General features: G+C 33.2%; 2 protein-coding genes and 1 long non-coding RNA gene across 3 annotated transcripts; 1 reads left to right on the top strand and 2 right to left on the bottom strand.

Annotated features, from left to right (window-relative positions):
* Nucleotides 1-1,215: 1,215 nt before the first annotated feature.
* Nucleotides 1,216-3,848, bottom strand: LOC112323288 (putative disease resistance protein RGA3). Its single transcript, XM_024611844.2, has 2 exons — nucleotides 1,410-3,848; nucleotides 1,216-1,323 (listed from the first exon to the last, which is right to left on the bottom strand). Exon 1 carries the CDS (start codon nucleotides 3,845-3,847, stop codon nucleotides 1,940-1,942), a length of 1,908 nt encoding a protein of 635 aa, XP_024467612.1. The 5' UTR covers nucleotide 3,848; the 3' UTR covers nucleotides 1,216-1,323; nucleotides 1,410-1,939.
* On the bottom strand, nucleotides 3,847-4,877 carry LOC18111226 (putative disease resistance protein RGA3). The gene is made up of 2 exons (XM_024581348.1): nucleotides 4,470-4,877; nucleotides 3,847-4,401 (listed from the first exon to the last, which is right to left on the bottom strand). The coding sequence occupies exons 1-2, from the start codon at nucleotides 4,875-4,877 to the stop codon at nucleotides 3,847-3,849; spliced, it is 963 nt and encodes a 320-aa protein (XP_024437116.1).
* Nucleotides 4,878-11,581: 6,704 nt separating this feature from the next.
* Nucleotides 11,582-23,163, top strand: LOC112323344 (uncharacterized). Its single transcript, XR_002976769.2, has 5 exons — nucleotides 11,582-12,044; nucleotides 21,792-21,969; nucleotides 22,307-22,398; nucleotides 22,492-22,584; nucleotides 22,661-23,163. It is a non-coding gene; the product is annotated as an uncharacterized LOC112323344 (long non-coding RNA).
* The last annotated feature ends 259 nt before the right edge of the window (nucleotides 23,164-23,422 follow it).

Genomic DNA, 23,422 nt, shown 5'->3' with positions numbered 1-23,422 from the left:
GAAGTTCCCATTTCTAGAATATTTATATCCCAACGCTACTTTACTTAGTTACAATTTGTTTTTGAAGCCTAGTTGTGCCTTTTAAGATTTTTGAATTTTTTTTATTTAAATTAATTTTTTTATATATATTTTTAGATTATTTTGATGTACTGTTATTAATTTTTTTTAAAAAAATACATTTTAAAATAAAAAAATATTAAAAAAAAACATTTACCAAAGAACACCTTATTTAGTTTATTATAACAAATGGTTTTCCTTAGTAAAAGAAGACGAAAAGGAAGTGGGATAATTGCTATAATTAATGTCTATCTAGTCAGCAAATTAAGATTTAATTATGATATAAAGGAGACCAAGAAATATTAGTCTTCAACCCGTCTTTTTCCAGGAATGTTTGATGGCGGCGGATCAAACATGCGTTGCCAGTGACTAAATTATTGCAATGCAATGCTCGCACTGTTGGCGCATTTATTGTCTACTCTCAATGGATCTGGGTTTGTAAGCTGTTTCTTGGTAGGTTGGGCTTGGTGCTGAAGAGACTGACAGGGTCCTGACTAATGAAGCTTGGAGATTGGATTTCTGTAATTGTATAGAGTTTCTACCCAACAAACAAATTGGAGTCAAAATCATACATTCTCAGTCACATAATTGGAGGAGATATTTACACAAATACAACAGTTTTTTATATTTGAATGAGGGCAGACGAATATCGAGTGAGTTTTTTACATATTTATTGTATTACTTCTGTAATTATTTTACTTTTTATCCTATTTAGAGATACTAATGCTAATTAGATTATATATTAGCTATATAGCTTTTCAATAAAGATTCGTTTCTGATTAGGATTTCGATGTAAAAATGGTATAAATAGGAATGTTTAACTTACGTTTTAGAATTATTAATATTCTAAATTTATCAAATCATAGTGTTGTCTGTTGGAGCTCAATAATTCGATGAAATAATTAACACTTGAACACACAGAGGACATTTCTTTTGTTTGTTCTTTTTTCCTTCCAACAAGGGCAAATATTATTTTTCTTGTAAACAATTATTGAAAGTGAAGTTACAAGAGGAAGTAATGACAGAGTGCTCTAGTTATTCATGAAATATATGTTACACAAGCAGAAAACAAGGTACTGAATTCTCTGAAGAACAAATGCACTAACTGGAATCCTTTGACTTGCAACAAATCCAAGCAACATTCAATAGAAAAATGTACCTTATTTTGTATTTTACAAATACAAGTAAATGACAGAGCAGAGTACCCCCTTGTGGGACGGATTCTTGGTGCTTTGGATAAAGAGCATCCTTTCAATGGTTTCGGACCTGAAATGTTGCAAGAGAACTTAAAATTTATTGATTATTCAATGATTAAGTGTGTTTTGGAATAGAAAATTTACACGAATTAAGACCTGGAAGAGGTGTGCCTATGAAGTTGAAGAGCTGCTAGCAGGTGTCACGTCTCTGCTGCAATGTTGATGATCCAACATAAATATACGGTGTGTGAGATATTTTTTGCCAATCCACTCCGTTCCCTCTCTGACATCGTTTTTCGAGTTCAGGACAGATGTTTTGGCAATCTGAGATTGTCAAAGATCGAAGTGAAACCAGGTTCTCCACCCATGCTGGTAATTCCATGACTTCTGGACAGTCGTGAAATTCCAGGTTTTGCAATGTTGTAATAAATTGTAGTCCCTCAGGCAGAGATGCCAGCCCTGTGCAGCTTAAAATGCTTAGACTTTTAAGTGCAGAGAGATGTTGCAAGCCAATTGGCAAAGACACCAGATTTGAACAATACATAATAGTTAGGCGTTCAAGGGCTGTGGCATGTTGCATCCGACTCGGCAGAGAAGTTAAGCTGTGACAATTCTCAATGGAGAGTGATCGCAGCGAACTCAATCCTTCTAGGCTTTGCTCTGGCAGGGAGACTAAATTAGGACACTCAATAATCTCCAAGGACTCCAGAGAAGTCAGATTTGTCAAACCATGTGGCAAAGAGTGTAGCTCCTGAAACCAGCCTATTTTTAGAAACTTCAAGTTCTGGAGTTGCCCAACATTTGCAGGCAATGAACGAAGTTTGGGACAGGAGGAAATTGTCAAAGACGAGAGAAGCAAGTTGTTTTCTATGAGTGCTTTTGGTATATAGAGTAACTCCGGAGAATTGCCAATAATGAGAGTGGAGATTGATCGTAGCTGTGCTACTGACCGTAGCATCACTGGGTGGCAGTTTCTGATCTCTACATGTTGAAGAGATCCATGGCATGGTGATCAAAACTGGGCAGTTGATGATAGTTAATTTGTTCAAGCAAGTGAATGCTTCCACCGGATTGGTGCTCCAGGTTTCCAACTTGGGAAAATCTTTGAGAGAGAACTCGGTCAATGATGAAAAAGCTCTCATGCCACCAAAGAACTCATTGCCGATGTTCACTACAGAATCCATTCCTTGGATACGGAGAACTTTCAGCAGCGGCAATTCCCCAAGCGTGGGGAGGCTTTCACTATTTGTGCAGTTGGCTAACTCAAGTTGTATCAGATTGCAGAGGGCGGCTGTGTTCATCCAATTTGGAAACTCAGTTCCTGGATAGCCATTCACAAACAACTTCTTTATCCTGGAGTTTGGCTTCAATGTTGAATCAAGTAAAATCCTTGCAGTTTCAACACTATGATGTCCAGTTTGGCTTCTTGGTCCCCTCATGCTAACACTCAGCTTATGTTCATCAGCATCTCCCCATGACAATCCCAACGAGTTAAGTTGCATATTTTCCAAACAATAGTCACGTCTATTCCCAGGAAGATCTTCTGAAATTAAACATGTTCTTGCAACATGGCGACGTTCTACATTCTCGAGGTGTTTTATTTTCAGTTCACCTGGAAGATTTTGTAGCTCTAGTAACTGCAATATGCCTTCCTCCCATGTTTTGCCAGCTATAAATATAGGCATGCTCTGAAGATTTCTCAATCTCCCAATAAAACCTGGCAAGCGAGCAAGTCTTGTACAGTTTTTTATCTTCAGATGTCTCAGGCTGGTCATTATTCTCGTCTTTTTGGGTAACTTTTGAAGATTATAGCAACTTGATAAATCTAGTGTCTGCAATTGAAGGTTACAAATAGATGCTGGTAATTTTTCAATTGGAGTGTTGGAGAGATCAAGATATCTCGGGTATGTCAAGTCACCAACAGATTTGTGCAAATGTTTTATGCCAAACCCACTCAAATTCAAAATTCTGAGGTACTTGAAGCTTGAAATTAAATTCCTGATGGCTTTCTCCGATGCATCTCCTAGAGACAACAAATTGTGGGTACGCAATCCCTTTGCTCTGTACAAGGCTTTATGAATCAGGCCGGACGAAGAATTGCAATCAACCACAGCATGTCTAGTTGTTGTGAAGAAATCACACACTTTTGGCAAGGAGTGGCTCTGTTCCAAGGTCCCTTGTTGTTCAGTCTTCCCTGCAGCGAGGAATTCATTACCAGCAACTGATATAGCAAGATCATGCATTTTAATCCTTGTCGTGCTGCTGTCACCACATCCACTCACCACTTCCAAAAAAGACATCCTTAGCAGATCATTGAGATAGTCGGAGCCGATGTCTTCAGGTTTGGACACCCGATCATGAGCAGAACGTTGAGCTAAACCCCCGGCAATCCATTGATGGATCAACTTTTCCTTGCATATTTCAAATTTCTTCGGAAAAACCGCACAAAAAGCAAAGCATCTCTTTAAATGTGATGGCAGATGATCGAAACTCAACTTTAGGACCAGTAGTATTTTATTCTCCCCTCCATCATTATTCCATAATTCGCTCCCTTGCACCCTCAACCACTCACTTTCTTTGCGTTTGAACCGCATTAAGATTCCAAGAACTTTGGCTGCCAAAGGCACTCCTTTGCACTTGTCAATGATCTGTTTTCCAACAGGTAGTAAGTTTGGAAAACCATTTTCATCTCCATCAGGAAAGGCTCGCTGCTTGAACAAGGTCCAACAATCATCCTCGACAGGGCTTCCAAATGGTAAGCAGGGCTACTGCCCATTATGGATGCAACTTTCTGGCTCCGGTTGGTGACAATAGCTTTGTTTCCATTTGTACCATCCCCTAGCAGATTCCTTACTTTATCCCATTCATCTGGATCCTCATTCCAAACATCATCCAACACAAGGAGATATCTTTTTCCGTACAATGCTGTCCTCAATTGTGACTGCAGTAAACCCATCTGGGACATCGAATAATACTTGCCCTTCACAGCATAATCCAACATTTCACTCATAATCTTCCTAGGATTGAAATCATCATATAGCGAGATCCAAATCTTCAAATAAAAATGCTTCTTCACTCTCTCATCATTGTAGGCAATTGAGCAACGGTTGTTTTTCCAATACCTCCAATCCCAATTATTGAAATCACCCTGACATCAGTATTAGATCCCAGTAACATTTTCACAACCTTTTCGACATCCTCTTTTCTACCACAAACTTCAGACTCAACTATGTGAGCTCCAGTTTCTCTCCCTTCTCTATTACCGGTCTGTGGTAGTCTCGAAATGAGAACTTCCTTAAGTTGGAACTCACCCATCTCCTTCGATATATCATCCAATCTCTCCCTAACATCTCTCAGCTGGCGCAAGTTTATGAAATGATTTGGAATTGATTCAACAATATGAGAAGCCAACCGTACCTTTCTATTCATCAGCTCACCAAATTCCTCTGCCAGAAGCTTTCCTTTACCGAGTATTCCCATGTCGTAACTCGGAGAATATGTGAAGCGGTCACTTTCGAGCACTTGTTTGGACAAAACTCGAGCATGGATCATGTCCAGTAAATCTTCTGCATCAGAGGCCACATCTTTAAGTTTTTGCAGCCAAATCTTGATCTTCTTATCCATGTTGTCTCTCCTCTGCATCTTCGATCACAGCTTGAATTATGGGAAGCCTATCCTGCAGCTTTTGCATCTCCTTCTCGCACTCTCCTCGAGTCGTTGACTTTCTGGTGATCACAAGAGCCAACTTATCAAACACAACTTGTAAAAGGGGAGATACTACTAAAGCATCCATGATGATCTTCTAGCAATCTGCAAGCAGACACAAAATGAATGGTGAATTGAGCAAATAACATGGAAAGGATTTTTCTTTTCCCATATTTCTCTCTCTTTTCTTTTCAGCTTCCTTCTTGCAAGTTGCCTCTCTGCTTCTGCCTGGAACCGACAGTGGACCCGAAAATTCATCACTAGTAGTATTTTTCTAAATTTATTATATTTGTTTCAATTTGAACAAAAATCGGTTTAATGAATTAATTTTCCAATTAACCTGAAAGAATTCCCTTTCTTTTTAAGAATAAAAGCATGAGAACCTATTTTCTGCTTCTCAAAATAAGAAAACATATTTTATATAGATCCAAAATATAGTTAAAACATTGTACTAAAACCTTGTGATTACTCTTTAATTTAAAATTTAATTTGGATTGAGTTTTATTTTGATTTATATTTTTTAAATAAAAATAAAATTATTTTATTTAAAAAAGCATGAAATGATATTATTTTAATAAAAAAATAAATTAATTCATCTATCTGTAAATTGATTCGACTAACTTCCCATCCGAGTCTTGAGAGAATTCTTATAACCATGCCCAAAAGTATATTAGCATAGCTCAATATGAGAATAGTTGAAAAGGGACAGAGAAAAACACTTCCGAGTCCAAAATAAGAACGTATAAGGTAAAGGTACAAAGCTATGGCATAACTCTAAAAAATTATTATTATTTTACTGTTAAAGATTCACTTAGTAATCAGAGGGGTCAATTGGACCTTAACCAAATCAAGCCTTGCACTTGCAGAGCTTACACAGCCTAGCAGATCACAGAGGCCACAATCAAGCCTTCCCATGGTAAAATTTGAGGGTGACCAAAAACAGAGTGCTGGTTTTGTAGCTTAGTTATTTCGGTATATATATCTAATGGTCTGATTAATCACTTGCTAAATCCTTTGAGTGGTCCAGTCGAAATAGTTACATTGCCGGCAGAAATTGCTGGGTTTCTTGAAAAAACTTCCACACTTTTCACTACTTTGTGACCTTCCTTTTAATGAAATCTTTCGAGGCCTTATAGACTTGATTTTGATATTTGTTTTGCTTAAAGATATCCATATACACAAGAGCTCGGAAATTTTGTGATAGTGATATTTGACCTCATTTGATTTTAAAAAATGACTTCGATCACTTAATTTTCTTGATAGAATTGATCTTATTCTTTGAAGACACAAAAATATTTGTGCTCGGTATCATACCTAGCATCACAACAACCTTTTAAAAATTAATTTTTTTTTTAAAAAAAACATATTTTTAACATCTTTTTTTTTTATGGGAAATGTTTTATTTAAGGAACCGTTACCTAATATTATAGTCACTAGTAACCCTAACTAGTCAACATAGATTCTATGTTATGGGACTGATTATGCAAAAAGAAAGATATTATCACCACCTAAGCATTCTACCTGAGGTAAGCTGTATTGCTAGTTTTGTCTTAAATTGCTAAGGGTTTGTTGGTTTACGTTACCAATGATTTGTTTATAATATTCTTAACTCTGAAGTTAGTGAATATTCAATTACAGATATTTTCAACTCTGACATAGATAAATATTACGTAGTAAAAAAAACATATGGTATTCCTGACTCTGGCGTCAGTGAATAAATCAGTAAAATGAATTTAAATCAATGCATAAATAGTTGTTTATTTTTTTAAGAAAAAAAATGTATTGTATACTGGATTTGTATTTCACATTAAAAATTCACAAATCAATTATACAGTGAAATACCTAAAAAAACACAAGAGATCTATAAATAAATTTAAAAAAGTTTGTTTAGCTGGATATTAAAATCAAAAGGGGTGGAATAAAAGGGATAAGGCATAAGAATATTTTATCAAATACATCTTTGGTTTAAAATAGATTGTGTTGGCTGGGCCTGAGGCCCATCCTAGCCTCAGGTTTTTTTGTTTTTTTTTATTTTTATTTATTTAGGATGAATCTGATTCAATCTAACCAGGTCTGGCTCATGCTAGTGATCTGGTTGGTTTTTAGCTGCAAACTTGAATGAATTGTTAAGGCACGTATGCAAAATGACAAGAGTAATTAAAATTGAAATGCACAGTGACACTTGATTTAATGTTTCAAGACGGGGAAAGAGAGAAGAGATACTTACCTGGTCTGATAGAGAATAAGCCGATGATGGTGTGCAGGCTGACCGATCTCCTCTCGTCTGTTTCTTTTTTGTTCTGTGTTTGCTGACCTTGGTTTATTGATTCTTTTTTACTCTATTGAATCTTCAGTGTCTTTTGCATCAATTTATTCTGATTCTTTAATAGGAAGAATTTTCTATGGCTTATGTGATTTCTGATCAAGGGCTTCTTCAGAATCATTTTTTGTTCTTTCTATAGCAATTCCTCAAAGGATTATGATAATTGTTACTCTTTTGCTTCTTTTTATGGTATGGCATCCTTGTGGATTTGTAATAGCATTCCTCTGTGCTTTGCATCCTTGTGATTTGAGAAGGTTAAATAGAAGACAAGTAATGATAATTTAATTACTTACATATATGTCTAGGATAAAATTATTTCATAATTATCTTGTACAAAGTTCAAAACTAATAATTTTCTCATAGTTTTTCATGATGAAAGTATAGGCCACGAACTCTATCTTCTATAATATTATTCCACTAATCTTCAGCACCTTGAATAAATTTGAGTCTTGCAAATCCTACCTTCTAATAAAAAGAAATTCTCTTCAATTAAAAATACAACAACTGTATTCTAATAAATATTTTTTTAAAAAAAATCTATCAAAAAAGGAATTTTATTGAAAAATAGAAATGCACCAACAAAAAGGTTGATTGCAAACCAAATCTTCAGTTCTCTGCTTGTCATAAATACCACTTTTCCATTGACATGATCCTTATATGAGTTTATATGAATGGATTTGGGTGTGGTTTGCCTGAGGAATTGAAGACACGGTAGGTGTCTAGATATGTCTCTCTCCTCATCACAATCTTTGTTCGTGCCTCCCTTTTGCAGTTGATCCAGCCAATTAAATCTTTACGATATGGTTCTCCGAGCAACCTCTCGAGTCTTTACATCGCCCTAGATGGTTCCCACTCCATTATCATCGGGGTATGAAGATGTTACCAATATTTTTGTTCGTCAAATAAATCAATTTATTCTGATATTAATTGACACGACATATAACAAAAATTAATAATGGTTAATATAAATTAAAATTTTCAAAGATGAAGAACATCATTATAAAGAAGCATTCAAAATATTTAATTTTTATTTATTAAAGTTTTCTTGTTTTGTTATAACCATTTAAATAAGAAAACTAAAAAATCCTAATGATACTCAATAAAAAAACAAAATAGGTAAAAAATAGAATCTTAAAGTTATTATTAATTCCTTAATAAACCACTTGTCTAATTAAATAAAATTATCAAATCTTATAAAATTTTATCAATTAAGAAGTAATACAATAAAAATAATTATTTTTATGTCAAAAATTGAATACTATGCATCCTACGTAATAATTGGAGTCACAAAAAATTTAAGACAAATTAATTAATCTGCATTTGTTATCAAGGTCACTTTCATCTTAAGTCATCATTTTCAGACTTGGACAAGCCGTTATCATTTCGTTTGATCAAGCTAGGCTCGCCTTTCCATTCTTGTTTCATTTTAGAATCCCTCGTCTTCGTAAAAAAAAAAAAAGGTACAGAAAGAGGACAATTCGGAACGATGGTACACATGCTCAACAAAGCAAAAACAAACAGCTGAATAAGTTCGATAAGCCCTAGATTTTTTTTCTCGGAACCAGTATATAAGGATTCACCATGCATTATAATTCAGTGCAGTTAGTTTCACTAAAAATAATGGATCCGCTGGAGGTAATGAACAAGGTGCTATCAAAAAGTGATGCGACCAATGATCGACTCGAATTCCCATCCAGGAGTCTAGGAGGGTTCCCCATTTCTGCTTATAGCAGGTCATTCGTTTTTGAAGCATTGGACGTTCTAGGCGAGTCATGGAGTCTCAACCATTCGTCCGACAAGGTATCGAAAAACTTGGATACATGGTCAATGGGGGATTTACGCTCGTGAGAAAAAGCTTAGGCAAGGAGATAGAGTGAAGTTAACTATGGCTATGCAAGAGAATGGAGTAAGAAACTATCAAATTAAAGCTGAAAGAAACATAGCAATGGGCATGTGGGTTCCAATTGAAGAGTGGCATGCTAGAAATGGAAATTAATATTTTTTTTTTAATGTGTGCTGTGTGTCTAGATATTGTGCGGAAGGTAATTGTCCCTTTGAGAATTGTTGCCTCTACCTGCTTTGATGTTCAATCCTTCTTGTTATTTTGGTATTTAATTTGCTTATATACTCTGTGCCTTGTGTCCCTTGGAGATGTTTGCACCATTGTCTTGGATTATAATGTGTGATGACTAGTTCCGTTCACCGGGGCTTGTTCTTCTTCATGTGTAGCATAGGTATACCAGCATTGTACGTTGGTTCCTGTGTCTTTATTTCTTTTTATTATTATTATTCATAAAGAAATGGGCTTGTTAACTTTACTAAAGAAAGGGCTCGTTAGTGTGAGGGACTTGGACCTGCCGACATTGCTCCACTAATCACTAGTTCCTGTACTTAATGTGTAGTATTCACTTACCAGTACGTGGCTGGTTCTTGTGTATTAATTTCCGTTTTTGTTTTAAATAAAAAAGGGAATTCTAGTGTGAGGTTTTTAGCTTGTAATTCTATCTTTGTGGGTTAAAAAAAATAATTTTGGTGTTTTTTATTTTTAATTTTTTTATAAACAATGGAAGATTATTATTAATTATAAGAGAAGCTCTAATAGCTAGATCAAGAAACTATGCAAAACTCGGAGATAATCCTTCCAAATTAAACCAAAAATGGACGGCAATGAATAGATTCCAAGGATAAGAAACCAAGGAGGACCCAAACTATAAGAAACCTCGAAGGATGCACTCAGAAAGAAAACAAATACAGATCCCACAGTCTGCTTTCTTCTTCTATTTCTATTTCTCATGCTCAAATTCAAATAGTTATGAGCACGAGATTCGTGTTTTTTATATATAATATCATTAACAATTTAGTTTATAATATAATCGACTATGACAAAAAATCTATATATATATCATTAACACTTCTTGATGGAACATGTGTGGAGAGATTGATTGTTTGACGTTCGTTTAAAAAAGTGACCTATTTTATGCGAATCATTGATATGATATTTATTAAAAAATATATTTTATTTTGTTTTATTTATTAAAGATAAAATAATATTTTAATTTTAATTTATATATAATTTCTTTATATTTAAATTAACATAATATTTTTTAGAATAAAATGATCATACGTACAATATAAATAAAACCCAAATCTTCTCATCTGAAAAATACTTATGAGAGTTATATTGCTTTTAATAAATAATTGAGAGACAAACAATATAAAAAATGGACATCTCAAAATCACCATATCCACCCTCTTCTGGTGCATTGTCCTAATTGATTCCTCAACCAAGTTCCAGAGCCAGATACTGCATCCCTAGCTTAGACGTTTTAAAGTGTTTGTCTTAACAGCAGACCCCATTTTAAGAAAAAATAACATGTTTTGAAAAGAAAAAACTTTGATTAACCCATCGACTTGTCGACTTAATGATTGACCTACTCATTAAACGGGTCTTATAACTATTATGATTAATACAGGTATTTGGTTGTCTGCTATTTCTTTTGTTCTCTGTATGCTGTGAAAAAAACATAAATCTTTGTTCCTTTGACAAAAAACAAGTGTAGGAAGCTCCTGGTACAAGTGATAAACACTCTAGTCTAGACTACAATGCTCAGCTAAGACAGCGAACTGATTCTATATATATATAGATGCTGGATTTTCCTAAAATCCTATAACTCTTATTGGACATTGCACTTAAAATAATTGGAAATTAAAATATTATTTTAAGTTAAGTGCAATGTCCAATAAGAGTTATAGGATTTTAGGAAAATCCAGCATCTATATATATATATATATACATACTTATTTAGTTATTTCCAGACTTCTTTACATGTGAACAATATATCAACAGAAAGAATAAAGTTTGACTGTTCTTGAATAAGAAACAAAGTTGAAGTACTGAAGCATGTTTGATCCGCCATCTTCTAAGATTCTTAATTAGCCGACATTAGATATTAGAATTTTCATAACCTAATTTTTTACTCCTTTTGTTTTATTAAAAAAAAGATATGAAATAATAAAAATGAGGAATAAATTGAAATTTGGGCCAAGACAACATAATTTAAAAGTTTGGGGACTTAATTGGACTTGGAATTATTTAATTAATGGAATCAGGGACCTAATTGATACATTTCAGAAGTTCAGGGACCAAAGTGAAAAATAGTCATTCCCAAGGACACAAACGGCGCCGTTTTGAAGAGCTGTTCACTATCCCTTTGATTTCGCGCGGAGAAAGCCTATTCAACAGGGAAAACTGCAGCAATTCGATCCGTTCATGGACCACATCTTTTGCCCACGATCCCGATCGTGGATTGATTAACAGTCCTGTAAATGCAGGACTGTAACAGGGACTGGTTTTGGAAAGCTCTCTGGCTCTATAAAAGGCAGAGCAGAGGCAACGGAAAAAAAAAAGGAACGAAACAGGGGAGAACCGGAGAAAAAACGGAGAGGCAGAGCACGAATCGAAACAAAAAAAAACACAGGGACGATGAGCGGAAGACCAGAACGAACACAGAGGAACAAATACACAGACGAAGAAGGAGAGTCAGGGAGGACGAACTGAGAAGAGGAACTTGGGCAAACAGAGAAAAAAAAAACAGAGCACGAAGAAAACAAATCCATAATTTTACAGAGAGAGAACCTAGAGAGAAAAGAAACCAAGACCAGGAGAGAAAGCAAAGGAGGACAGAAGGGAAGAACGAGGCGTTGCCTAACCAGTGCACTAATCACCCCGAACTTCGTCTTCGTCGTCAAGCACACCAGACCAGGTAAGTTCATCCTTTCCCATTCTGCAATTTAATTCATTAGACATTATAGCTTTGAATGAAGGTTGGAAATTCTGTTTTGGTTGGTGTTTTGTTTTTTCAATTGAAATGAAATATTTTAGTTTTAAAGTATTTCTGCGTGCTGTTTCGGGGTTGTACTGTTTATATATATATATATATTCAACAAATATAATTCAAATTCAAGATAAATTAATTATAAATTATGCAATACAAACACAATGCCAAACAAATATAATTTCAAAATTTAAAATATTTCTAAATAGTTAAGATTAAATAGATCTTTAACTTAAAGTAATTCAACTTAAACAAAATATCAAAATATTATGAAAGTAAAATGTTTTAACACAAATATTTTAAATATAAAGTTAGGTCAATGTTATCAAGACTATTGGAATCTAAAGCATCTCTTGTTTTGCTCAAATTCCTACAAAGTATAAACATGAAAAAAACAACATGAATATAAACCATATATATTAATGATAAATCTAATTTTAAAAAATTAATATCATTGTTAATGCAAATAGTAATAATAATTTTCAATATTATTATTAATATCATTGTTATTGAAAATACTAATGAAAAATAACTTTTTATAATTGGATGGTTTAATTAATTAAATTGAACAAGGTTCAATTTGATTCAATGGCTTTTCAAGAACGGAACGGAACATGTGGAATGAAACCGGAACGTTCCAGGCGGAATTTAGCCGAAAAATCCGAAACGGACCAAGATTTAAAATGAGATGAACTTTGTTCCGTTTTGTTCTGTTTTTGAATTGGTATGGAATGTTTCGGCCATTCCGGGTGAAACAGAATGGAATTGACAACCTTGCTTTGAATTATTATTAACCCTTTTACTGTACCGCATGCGTCATGCGTGCTGTTGTTTTGCCCAGCCAGGCCACTAGCTTGGGCCAGTGACTGGGCCGGGCTAGCTAGGTCTACCCAGCTTATATGGGCTGAGCTGGGCCCCGCCTCCAAAAAATAAAAATAAAAAAATAATAAATATGTGTATGCATAAATAAAAAAAATAATATAGATTTATTGGTTTATTCACTGACGCCAGAGTCAGGAATAAAAATATTGATTTAAATTTATTTTATTTTATTTAGCTACATAAAAAAATATGTGTATGCAAAAAAATAAATTTTATTTTTGTTTTTATTCACTATTTCTAGAGTCAAAAATAAAAATACGGATTTAAATTTATTTTAATTTATAACTATGTAATATTTATCAATGCCAGAGTTAGAAGTATCTGTAGTTGAATATTCTCTGGCGCCAGAGTCATGAATATTATAAGCAAATCATCATAGCATAAATTAACAAACATTTAGCAAATTAAGATAAAACCAGCAATGCAGTCTGCTTCAGGCAGAACATTTAAGGAGTTATAATATCTTTTTTTTTACGTAACCAGTCCCGAACCATAGAATCTCTGTTGACCAGTTAGAGTTCCTAGTGACCATACTACTAGGTGGCGACTCCTTAAACAAAATCGTTCCCCATCAAAGAATAGAATGCCAGAAATCTATTCTTTTCATGAAATTAGAAAATTTTTAAGGCCGCCGCGATGTCGGGTGTGACAAAGACTATTGCTAACCAACAATTAACATTAGATTAAATCTTGATCATTGACCTTATGGATATTCATATTCACAAGAAACGTACCAATCAATATTATCATTGACCTAATGGATGCTCATAAGAATTAAGTACCAATTAGCATTTTTATTCATCACATCATTGATGGGTAAAGTTTGAGCTAAAAAACAAAGTATATAGCATTGTAACATGAATCTTATAGTATTGAATTTGGTATTTGAGTCTGGATTATACCAAATGGCTCAAGACTTATGGCGGGTGATGGTTCTAAAATATAGATATTAAAAATTGTGAAGGATTAAATCTTACACGGAAGCCAACAATTGGCAAGATAAAATTAACTGGAAAGAAACTAGATTTAGCAGCAGAAAATCTGTTTTTTTTTACCCAAAAATATGAGAAATTGCACGGGAACTAAAAAGCATGCATACATACAAGACCCTTTTTTTTAATATATATATATATATATAATAATTAGAAGTAAAGATACAAGAATCATCCCTGCTCGAGATGTCTACAAAGGCAGTAGAACAAGCCTAACAAGAGAATATGGAGGAACTGGTAACAACCCCAACAGACACAAAGCACATAGCAACTATCTAAGCATAATACAATACAATAAAATAAAATACAACAAGGACAGAACACCAAAGCAGACCCAAGGCAACAAATTCATAGGGACAAAAGTTCTTACGACTAGCTAGGACTTACTTTCTTCAAGACAGACACATATTGTATTTTGACTTAACTCATTACACAATCGGAGTGAACTACGGACACCTCCAAGAGATAGTTTCTCCTTGCCTGTCACACTAAACATGAGCCCAGCCTCATGCTTCGATTTATGGAGAGCTATTACTGCTGATCATCAATTGAATACCAGAAACCGAAATGCTTTCTTTCAGCTCTGATACGATAAATTCTTTCGCCATTCTCTTCCTCATGCATTGTCAAGATAACTTTATCTCCTTTCTTGAGCCCTTTCTGATGAACATAGTCATCCCATTCGCCCTTTAGCCAAGGTTTCGCATACTTACCTTCATTGCGGATGGAGACCTTAAGACTCCATTGCTGATCGTTCATGTCAAATGCCACAAATTGGACCGAGTTCTGACCATCTGGCATGGGGAAGGCCGAGAGACTCCTAGCCGGAAATTCGAGTCGCTTATTTTTTGCGTCGCTCTCAGAGAGTATTTTGTTCATCACCTCCATTTTTTGTTACAATCAAACGGGTTGAGCAAATGGTTTTGAAGGATTATAGTTCAAAGAAGGGTTAGTGGTGTGAGAGTTCAAGCAAGATAGTGATATATATATATATATATATATATATATATATGATCATATGAACATCTGAGAGTTAAAAAATTAGAGAAGTCTTAATCATAGCGTGATGTTAAGGTGGTGATCGAACGTTTACATGTCAATTTTTGTTAATCATCGCACAACACTGACCAGATTTTAGATTGTGATCATAACGATGCATGCAATGCTCTTCAGAAGGGTACTAGAGATACTTCCGATCATTTAACTTGGAAAATTGTTCTATATTTTGATGTTGATTAAAGCTAAAAAGCATGTTTAAAAAGTGGATGACCGGTGAATATAAAAAGGGAGAAGATGTGACTCATTTCTGAACATTAACAATCAACTATCATTTTTATAAAAAAAAAAAAACTACAAACATTAAACTATCATATTGGTCTTTGACACTTATGATCTGATTTTGTTATAAAGAATAAAAATCATACCACACCTACGCACTCCTAAGTTCGTTCAAGTTCACACTAATTAAGTATCATCTTATGCACACTTGAGCAGGTATTTGCTTACGAAACCTGACCAAGAAAGTCAGGATCTGCCTGACTCCAGGCCCCGGACTCCAAAACCTTTGAAATATATTATTTTTCAATTAAGAAATAAAGAGTGGGTCCTTATAGCTTAAAGTGTGATGGTAGACCTTCTAAGTGTTTGAATAAATGTCAATGATCCTGTATCAATTCTATCTTATTCTACTGGTAGTTGAAAAGATACATAAACAGACACGTTACAAAACTGACAAAGACTTTTCCAACTTAAAAAACTGAAAGAAAGAAAGCAAAAGAAAAACCGGGGTCGATCGGGTGATTGTAGCTCGTTTACAGGTGACTTGGTGCGCGAAAATGGCCTTGTAGATTGTATTCATGATCCAAATCGTTTCACAGGATGGTTGCAAAGTTGACAAGTTCAAAGCAAAATATCACTAGTCTTTTCAGTTTGATCAAATTTTATCCTGAGATTCGAAATTGATATCAGACCATCTCACTCGAAAGTTTGTGTAATGTAAGCGCACCATTATATACCTTAAAAAAATCATATCAGATTTTTAATCATTTACTTTTCAAATAAAAATAGAAAATTAAAAAAATACATTTTCAGTAAATTTAATCAATTCTAGTCATTTCATTATTTATGTCACTTTTATTGATTTTGCGTGTGAAATTAAGTTAGAAACAAATCATAAAAAATGCAATAAAAAAGAAGAAGATGAGAACAAGAAAAAAAAATAAAGTTTGGGAGTGAAGTAGGACCAATAATTAAGTTTTACATATCAAAGATCATGTTTGGAAAGTTCAGTTAAATCTAAGAATGATTTAGATTATAATTGTTCATTTCTCAAGACGGTGATTATTAATGTTTTTTTTACTAATAAATTTATTGATGGAATGAGAATTCTAACGCGCTGACAATTAATGCTCTTTCTAATTGTGGTACACTTTTCTAATAGAATTACCTACGAAATGGAATTCTAATGCGCTGGTAATTAATGCTTTTTTTTTTTAACTGTTGATTGTTTACTCTTTTACCGACAGAATCATCAATAAAATAAAAAATTATCAGTAATATTTGGAGGGGTTTTTGAAATTTTTTGTGTGAATTGAAAATTTTACTTTGACTTAACATACGGAATCACCGATAAAAATTTTAAAGATATTAATATTCAATATTTCATCGGGAATTTTTTCAGTAAAACCTAATATAAAAGACCACAGACACAACATATGAGGATTCATCTTCTTCATTCTTCTTCTTTCATCCACTTTCTTTTTTTCTCTCTTCTTCTTCATTCTTTTATTTTTGTTCACGACCCGAGTTGAAAATCAAGCATCATCTTCTCTTATTGTCCTAAGGTATGTTGTTATTCTTTATTTTTCTCATTTTTCTATTTTTTAGCTTTTTTAACAATCTATTTTCATTTATGTTGTGATGTCGTGGTTATCGAGGGGGTGCCACGATGTCAGGGCGACGGTGAGGTTTATCTTGCCTCTTGAGGAGATGTGTGTTGTTGGAAAGGTTTTTAGATTTAATCATAAAATTATGATTAAAGTTCAGGAGTCACCACCTTGTGTTATGGTTGATAAGAACCTATGGTCTACGAGAGTCTGGATAAGGGACTAGTTGTGTAAGGAAAAGACACATCACCCTCAGTGCACCCAACCTAAGATAAGCTGCATTATTGTTTGATTGTTTTTCTAGGTCGGGTTTCTATTTGTTGATCTCATCTAAGGTTCAAGATAAATCTCCCTTCATAAAAGAGTCTCTACCTCATCGGGTTTAATCCTAACCGTTCTAAAATCTGAATTTTAGCATCACATTTATTTTATACCTTGTATCTTTAATACCTAATAGTGTATTCTATTATGTAATTTTACACCCCACAGATATTAAAGTCTACATTTAGACCCTAAAAAAAGATTGGTAAAGTGTTTTTGACATTTTGGTCAAATCCTAATGAATAATCATAAATTGGTTACTATATCCATTTTTTTTTACTTTTAAAACATGAGAAAGATGCAATTTTTATCTTTTTAAGAAAATATGCTTGGAAAATTTTAGGATTTGAGAGTATGCATGAAAATAAAATAATTTTTTTTAAAGAGAGATTAATTTAAAATTTTTAATTTTTTTTGAACTTTTAGAAATGTTTTAGAAATATTTCGGAGAAAGCCAAGTATTTTAATATCAGGTTTGTATCTCTACAGTGTAAAAATACAACCCAATATTAAGCAAATTTTGTAGAAAAATATGCAAGAAAATCACAAATTTTTTAAAGGATCTTTTTTTAAATTGTTTTCTGAATTTTTTTATTTATTTTTGTTTTTAATATATAATATGAAATATTATAATATATAATCTTATATTATTATAATTAAATATTATAAAATATGCAGGCTGGCCTGACCCAACTAACTAGACCGGACTCAGCCTAAAAAATGTTGGGCCGATCTCAACCCAACATATCTCTTTTTTTTTTCTTTTTTTGGGTCTGGCCTGGCTCGACCATTTGGGTGGGGCCAAAGTTGGCTCGACCCAATGTTCACTGCATGAACATTGGACAAAAGAAGAGGAAGAGGAGCAGGCTACCTGGAGCGATGGTGGTCTAGTCGTGAATGATGGCGTGCGGCCAGTGGTTGCAGCAGTGGTGCGGGTGACGGGTGGCAAAGAAGGAAGAAAAAGAAAAAAAGCTTGTAGAGGAGAGAGAGGAGTTCACGGTGGCTGCTCTACCGTTGGTGAGGAGTTGGGTTGGTGGATTTGATGGTTGTCAAGCCAATGGTGAGTGTGGTGGTAGCCGAAGGCCACATCAAAGAGAGAAAAAAAAGAGAGAACTCGTTACAGAGGAAAAAAAATGGGGGAATCTGGTTTTCAGCCGACTTTGGACTTGAATTTCTCCCTACTCGGGTCATGAAATCCTCCCTTATTTATAGGGGATGGAAGAGAACAATCTTGTCTACACTAGAAAAACATATTAGCCCTTGATTCGGTTGGGAAGGATCCTACCTGTTAGTTCAAAGTAGGCACTATGAACTCCTTACTCAGGCCATAAGACTGCTTTAGTTTGTCACTTTAGATCAGCGCTAGGGCCGTTATGGTGTCATTCGACCTAAACTGGACTTACCCGAGATTAGAAGGATGTCAGGTGATAATTTTGGTTCAGGTGTTGTCAAATTTGGTGGACATATGAAGCATTAAATGCATCTGAAAATTAGTCACCTAGGTAACTTTTTGGCTGAAAAAAAAGAGGAAAGACAATGAACAGTTACCACACGACACGTCGTCTAGTCCTATAGTCCTCCAGCTTTCAATATTGTTTAGTTGCACCCTTAATTGACCTTAAATGTTTGACTTAGTGCAATTTAGCACCTATCGAACTTCAATATCAGCACCTAAATATTTACGTGTCTTTTTCACTATGGTCCTTAGTCTCGAATTTATGCAATTTGACACTTAATTAATTATTAAACTTTCAATTTCACCCCGGTTTCAATCAATTTCGCCTTTATAGTTTGATACTCTTTGCAAAGTGATCCTTAACTGTGAAAGTTTTTAATTTGACCCCTAATTGACCCAAAAACTTTGATTTTCTTATCATTTTGCTCTTAATTTCAATCAATTAACTTGTTAAAAATTAAACTTGGTCTTTCAAAATTTCAATTTTTTCAATTAAGCCTAAATTGAGCTCTTAAACTTAATTTTCACCAATTAAGCCCCTAATAAAATTAATTTGACCCTTTTAAAGTATAATTAAGTTTTTGCACCTAATTAAATCCTTTAACTGGATCCAAATTAATTATTAAACATAATTAAACTTCAATTTGGCCTATGATTAAATCAATTCATTCAATAATCATTTAATTTGACATTGAATTTGCATTGTTTCACTATTTTTGGGTATATTAGGATACAATTAGGCCTTGAATTTCCTCCAAAATTGTAGTTTGATTTTTTTATATTTTTGAAATCCTCCTCGGTCTGCTTTCTCCACGTTGTCAGTCTTTATTTTATTTTATTTTTTATTTCTTAATTTTATTTTGGAAGGAAAAATGTGTAATATTAGGGAATAACCCTGAAATGGGTTATGACGGTTATGACAGTGGTCACATAAATTAATTACCCTTGTTTAAACAAACAAGATAGTATAATGGAAGGAAGTAAAGGGTCATTCCTATGAGGACAATCTAGTTCAGGTATTTATGTTACATGATTCAAAGTTAGGGGATTTTAAGGTTATCTAGGCTATGTTATGGTAAATAGAATAAAATAATAAAGATAAATTAAATAAATATGAAACTTATCAAGAGAAAAACCTTGGTCTCAAGTAAACGTTCACTTATAAAAATCAAAATTGATTATTGAAACGATACGTCAATTTATCTTCTAAATATCTATCTTTCCTTAACATTAATCAGTTAACCAATCTACAGTGTAACTAGCCCTAACCATTAAACAACCATAGTGTCCGCACCAGTAATTTAATTCAATGGCAACCTTAAGAACTAAATAGGTTGATAAATCTAGACAACATAACTGTCTGCAATCTATGTTCGATGTAATTGAATATTTTCCCTAAGATTAACAACATAGATCCATCATAATTATTAAACCTAGTCACTTCAGAAGGTTAAATATCTCAACTCTGGTTTTGATAGCAAATTTAGCAGTAGATTGGTTTAAAATAATAATTTAGAGTCCGCTCTAACAATGAAACTAACTAATCATAGAAAAACATTCATATTCATCATATAAACTAAAACGAAAAGATAAAATAGATCTCACAGTCTTTTGAAATCTGATGGTTTTTGTATCCTTTCAACCAAGAAAAATAACTTAGCATTGCATGTCCATTAAAAAACTAATTAAGAGAACATATAAGAATATAATTTCAAGTATAGGAGAAAAGGGTGGAGTTTTCTTCTTCTTTTTGGCTACCATTCTCTTTTTTTTTTCTCTTTCTTTTTATTTAATAGAAAACCCTAATCCCCACATCCCTCTAATCCATTTTTTTCCTTAAAAAATAAAAATAATCCTTTTCAAAGTAGAAAATCTACATTTAAGTAGTACAATAACTATTTTTCTAAAAAGAAAAAAAATAGTCTTGCATAAAATCTTTAAGCTTTGACATTGGACTTAGAGAAATTAACTTGCTCAATTAAAGACCTTTTTCCATACGAAGAAACAATTGTCATGTCGGTTTGGATGCTTTGTAAGTAAGTTGGACTTATTTCTTCATAAAACCTGTTTGCTGACATAATTTATGGGTTGTCTTAAAAAAATCATATCTCTCTCATATCAGCTTTTTTTATACTGCAATTTGGTAGGTTGATAAGTCTTTGAGTTCAGAATCCAAAAAAATTGAGTGTGCATGAAATGGACATCTCTAATGCAAGATATTAAAGTCGGAATAGTCAAAGATTAAAATTGGTAGAATGTGAGACTTGTCTTTGAATGCTGTGATTTCCATCCCCCTTCTTCTTCTTTTTCTTGCCATATATATATAGAAAGATATAGATGTTAGCTTTCTAATTCCAATAGAATCACTTCAATTCAACCACTACAACTCAATTTCTACATAAAACATCAATCAGAGGTCAAATCTGCCAATATTCGACACGAGTTGGAACATGGTCTGAATTTTATCTCCAATTTACTCTTTTTCGAATCTTACATCCAAAAGTGCCTTCAAAACATAAAACAAAGATTATCAAGGTATTTTATATATAAAACATGAACAAAATACTAGGTAAATATAGACAAAACTATCGAATAATATAGTTGCATCAATTTATTTTGTTTTTCTTTTTTAATTCTCAGTTGACACTATACATGCCATAAAGGTAAGAATTTTTCATTTCTTTTTCTTCTTTATTTGTTTTCTTTTGCATTTTTTGTCATTATTTTTGTTCAATTTTGTGTTTAATTTTAGTTGTTATTTAAATAATTTTGTCATTATTTTGAAGAATTTTAGTTATTTGTTTTCCAATTTTATTTTTCAATTTCAATTAAATGTGTAGGATTAATTTTAATTATTATTTTGATTTTTTTAATTTAGATTAATTTTTTGTAAATTTAGGATTAAATATATTGCCACTTAGAAAATGAGAATTTTGAGCAAAATCAACTGGTTTGCGGTATACATGTTGTGTATTTTCAGGTTTAAAAATTTTGAGTAGCCTCCCATATAGGGAAGGTGCTATTGAATTTTAAAAAAATAGAAATCATTTAATTTTTTTATTTATTAATTTATATAGATGCCTAAGGGAAAGTTTATTGCACATCGTGAGGACATGATCACTGCTAATTCTTTTAGCAGCGATGCTGACGACAACAAATCATTAGGTGCCGACCAATTACAGATACCTAAGGCACATGCAACGACTCACGACATGGGGTTGCCAAGTGCGATACTGCAACATTGAGGGGGGCTTCCATTCACAGCAGGATCCATTTACCTGCAAGTACAAGGCCTAATGGAAAAATGACTTTTCAATGTAAGTTTTATTTGATTTCATAACGACATGTTTAATATTTTTTAAAAAATAATTTTATTTAATGAATGTAATTTTAGGTTTACAAACATTGAAGTTTCAAGAACAATAACATCGGTCTTTAAATTGTCAATGAAAATTCCATTGTTTTAATAAATTCAAATTTCCAAACATTTTAAATGGAAACCGCATTTCAAAGCATGAGTTTTAAAGTTTAAGTTTAGTATTAACTTATTTTTTTATTATTATTTTAATTTGGTTAGTTTATTGAAAGGATTTCAGATAGCCATATATTTCAAAGGTTGTATGGGTAGACTAAATTCAACACGTGATGTAACAGTCGGAATGGAGAATCGACACCGGCGTGTTCATGGTTCTATTACCACGCACACCAACGACTCTGTTCCGTTTGTTTCGCATACGAAGCGAAAGGTAATATTTTTTTAATTCTTCAATTTTTTTATTTTTATAAATATATTTAACTGATAACATTTTTATCTTGCATGCACGATTCTTGAACATAAGTTAAGTTGGATGAAACTTTTTGTTCATATGCGAAGTGATGACTGCCAAAAAGAGATGCAGCAGTTCATTGATAGTTGAGCTTAGCACTTTGTGGTATGTTGGTTTTCAACTATTTTTTTTATTAAGTTATAATTTCCTTCAATTTGATGAATTTATTTTTTCTTTTTAGAATACATATAACAGTTACTTGAAGGAGAGATACGAGGACGATCCTTCGACCCATTTGGATCTCGATCTAGATTTGTGATTGGACACAAGATCGTCTAGTGGGCCCGATAAAAATCGGGTGTATGGACTCTTTAACACTACAACAAAGAACTTGTGGGCAATCCATAATGTTTCGACCGTTGGATGCTCACAATTGGTTCCAAGCACTCACTCCCGAGTTTGAGGCAATGTTAGACCAACGAATACATGATCAGACGACCTATCCTAACAAAAAATACGAACGACTCATTGTAGATTATGAATAACTCCGCCAAGTGTTAATGGAGATGAGATCACAAATGGGTGGTCTAGGTGCTCCTCCTTATTGGCCTCACGGTCTCGACGACGACCAACCTCCTCCTCCTTCAGCGCCGTCTTTGTTTTAGATTTATTTTATTTGAATGTAAAATTGTTTAAATTTGTAATAAATATTTAATTTTTCTATTATTTTAATTTCTTTTTATATATTTAATTTTAATTATTTTTCTACTTCTGTGCAATATATTTTTTAAAAAATATATATATTTGAAAATAATACTGACGGGGTTACCGACGAACCACATTGTTAGTATATTTCAGAGAGTTGGAAAAGAATTATTGCAAATATTACCACTACTGTCAACTCTCCAATGAAATTACAAATGATATTTTGTCAGTGATATGTTGTATTTATCGATGAATATACTGATGTACAAACACCGATGAAATTACATATGATATTTTG

Source organism: Populus trichocarpa, chromosome 11, assembly GCF_000002775.5.
Source record: "Populus trichocarpa isolate Nisqually-1 chromosome 11, P.trichocarpa_v4.1, whole genome shotgun sequence".
In the NCBI taxonomy this organism is placed as follows: domain Eukaryota; kingdom Viridiplantae; phylum Streptophyta; class Magnoliopsida; order Malpighiales; family Salicaceae; genus Populus; species Populus trichocarpa.
Note: the sequence above shows the minus strand (reverse complement) of the source record. Positions and strands in the feature narration are given on the sequence as shown.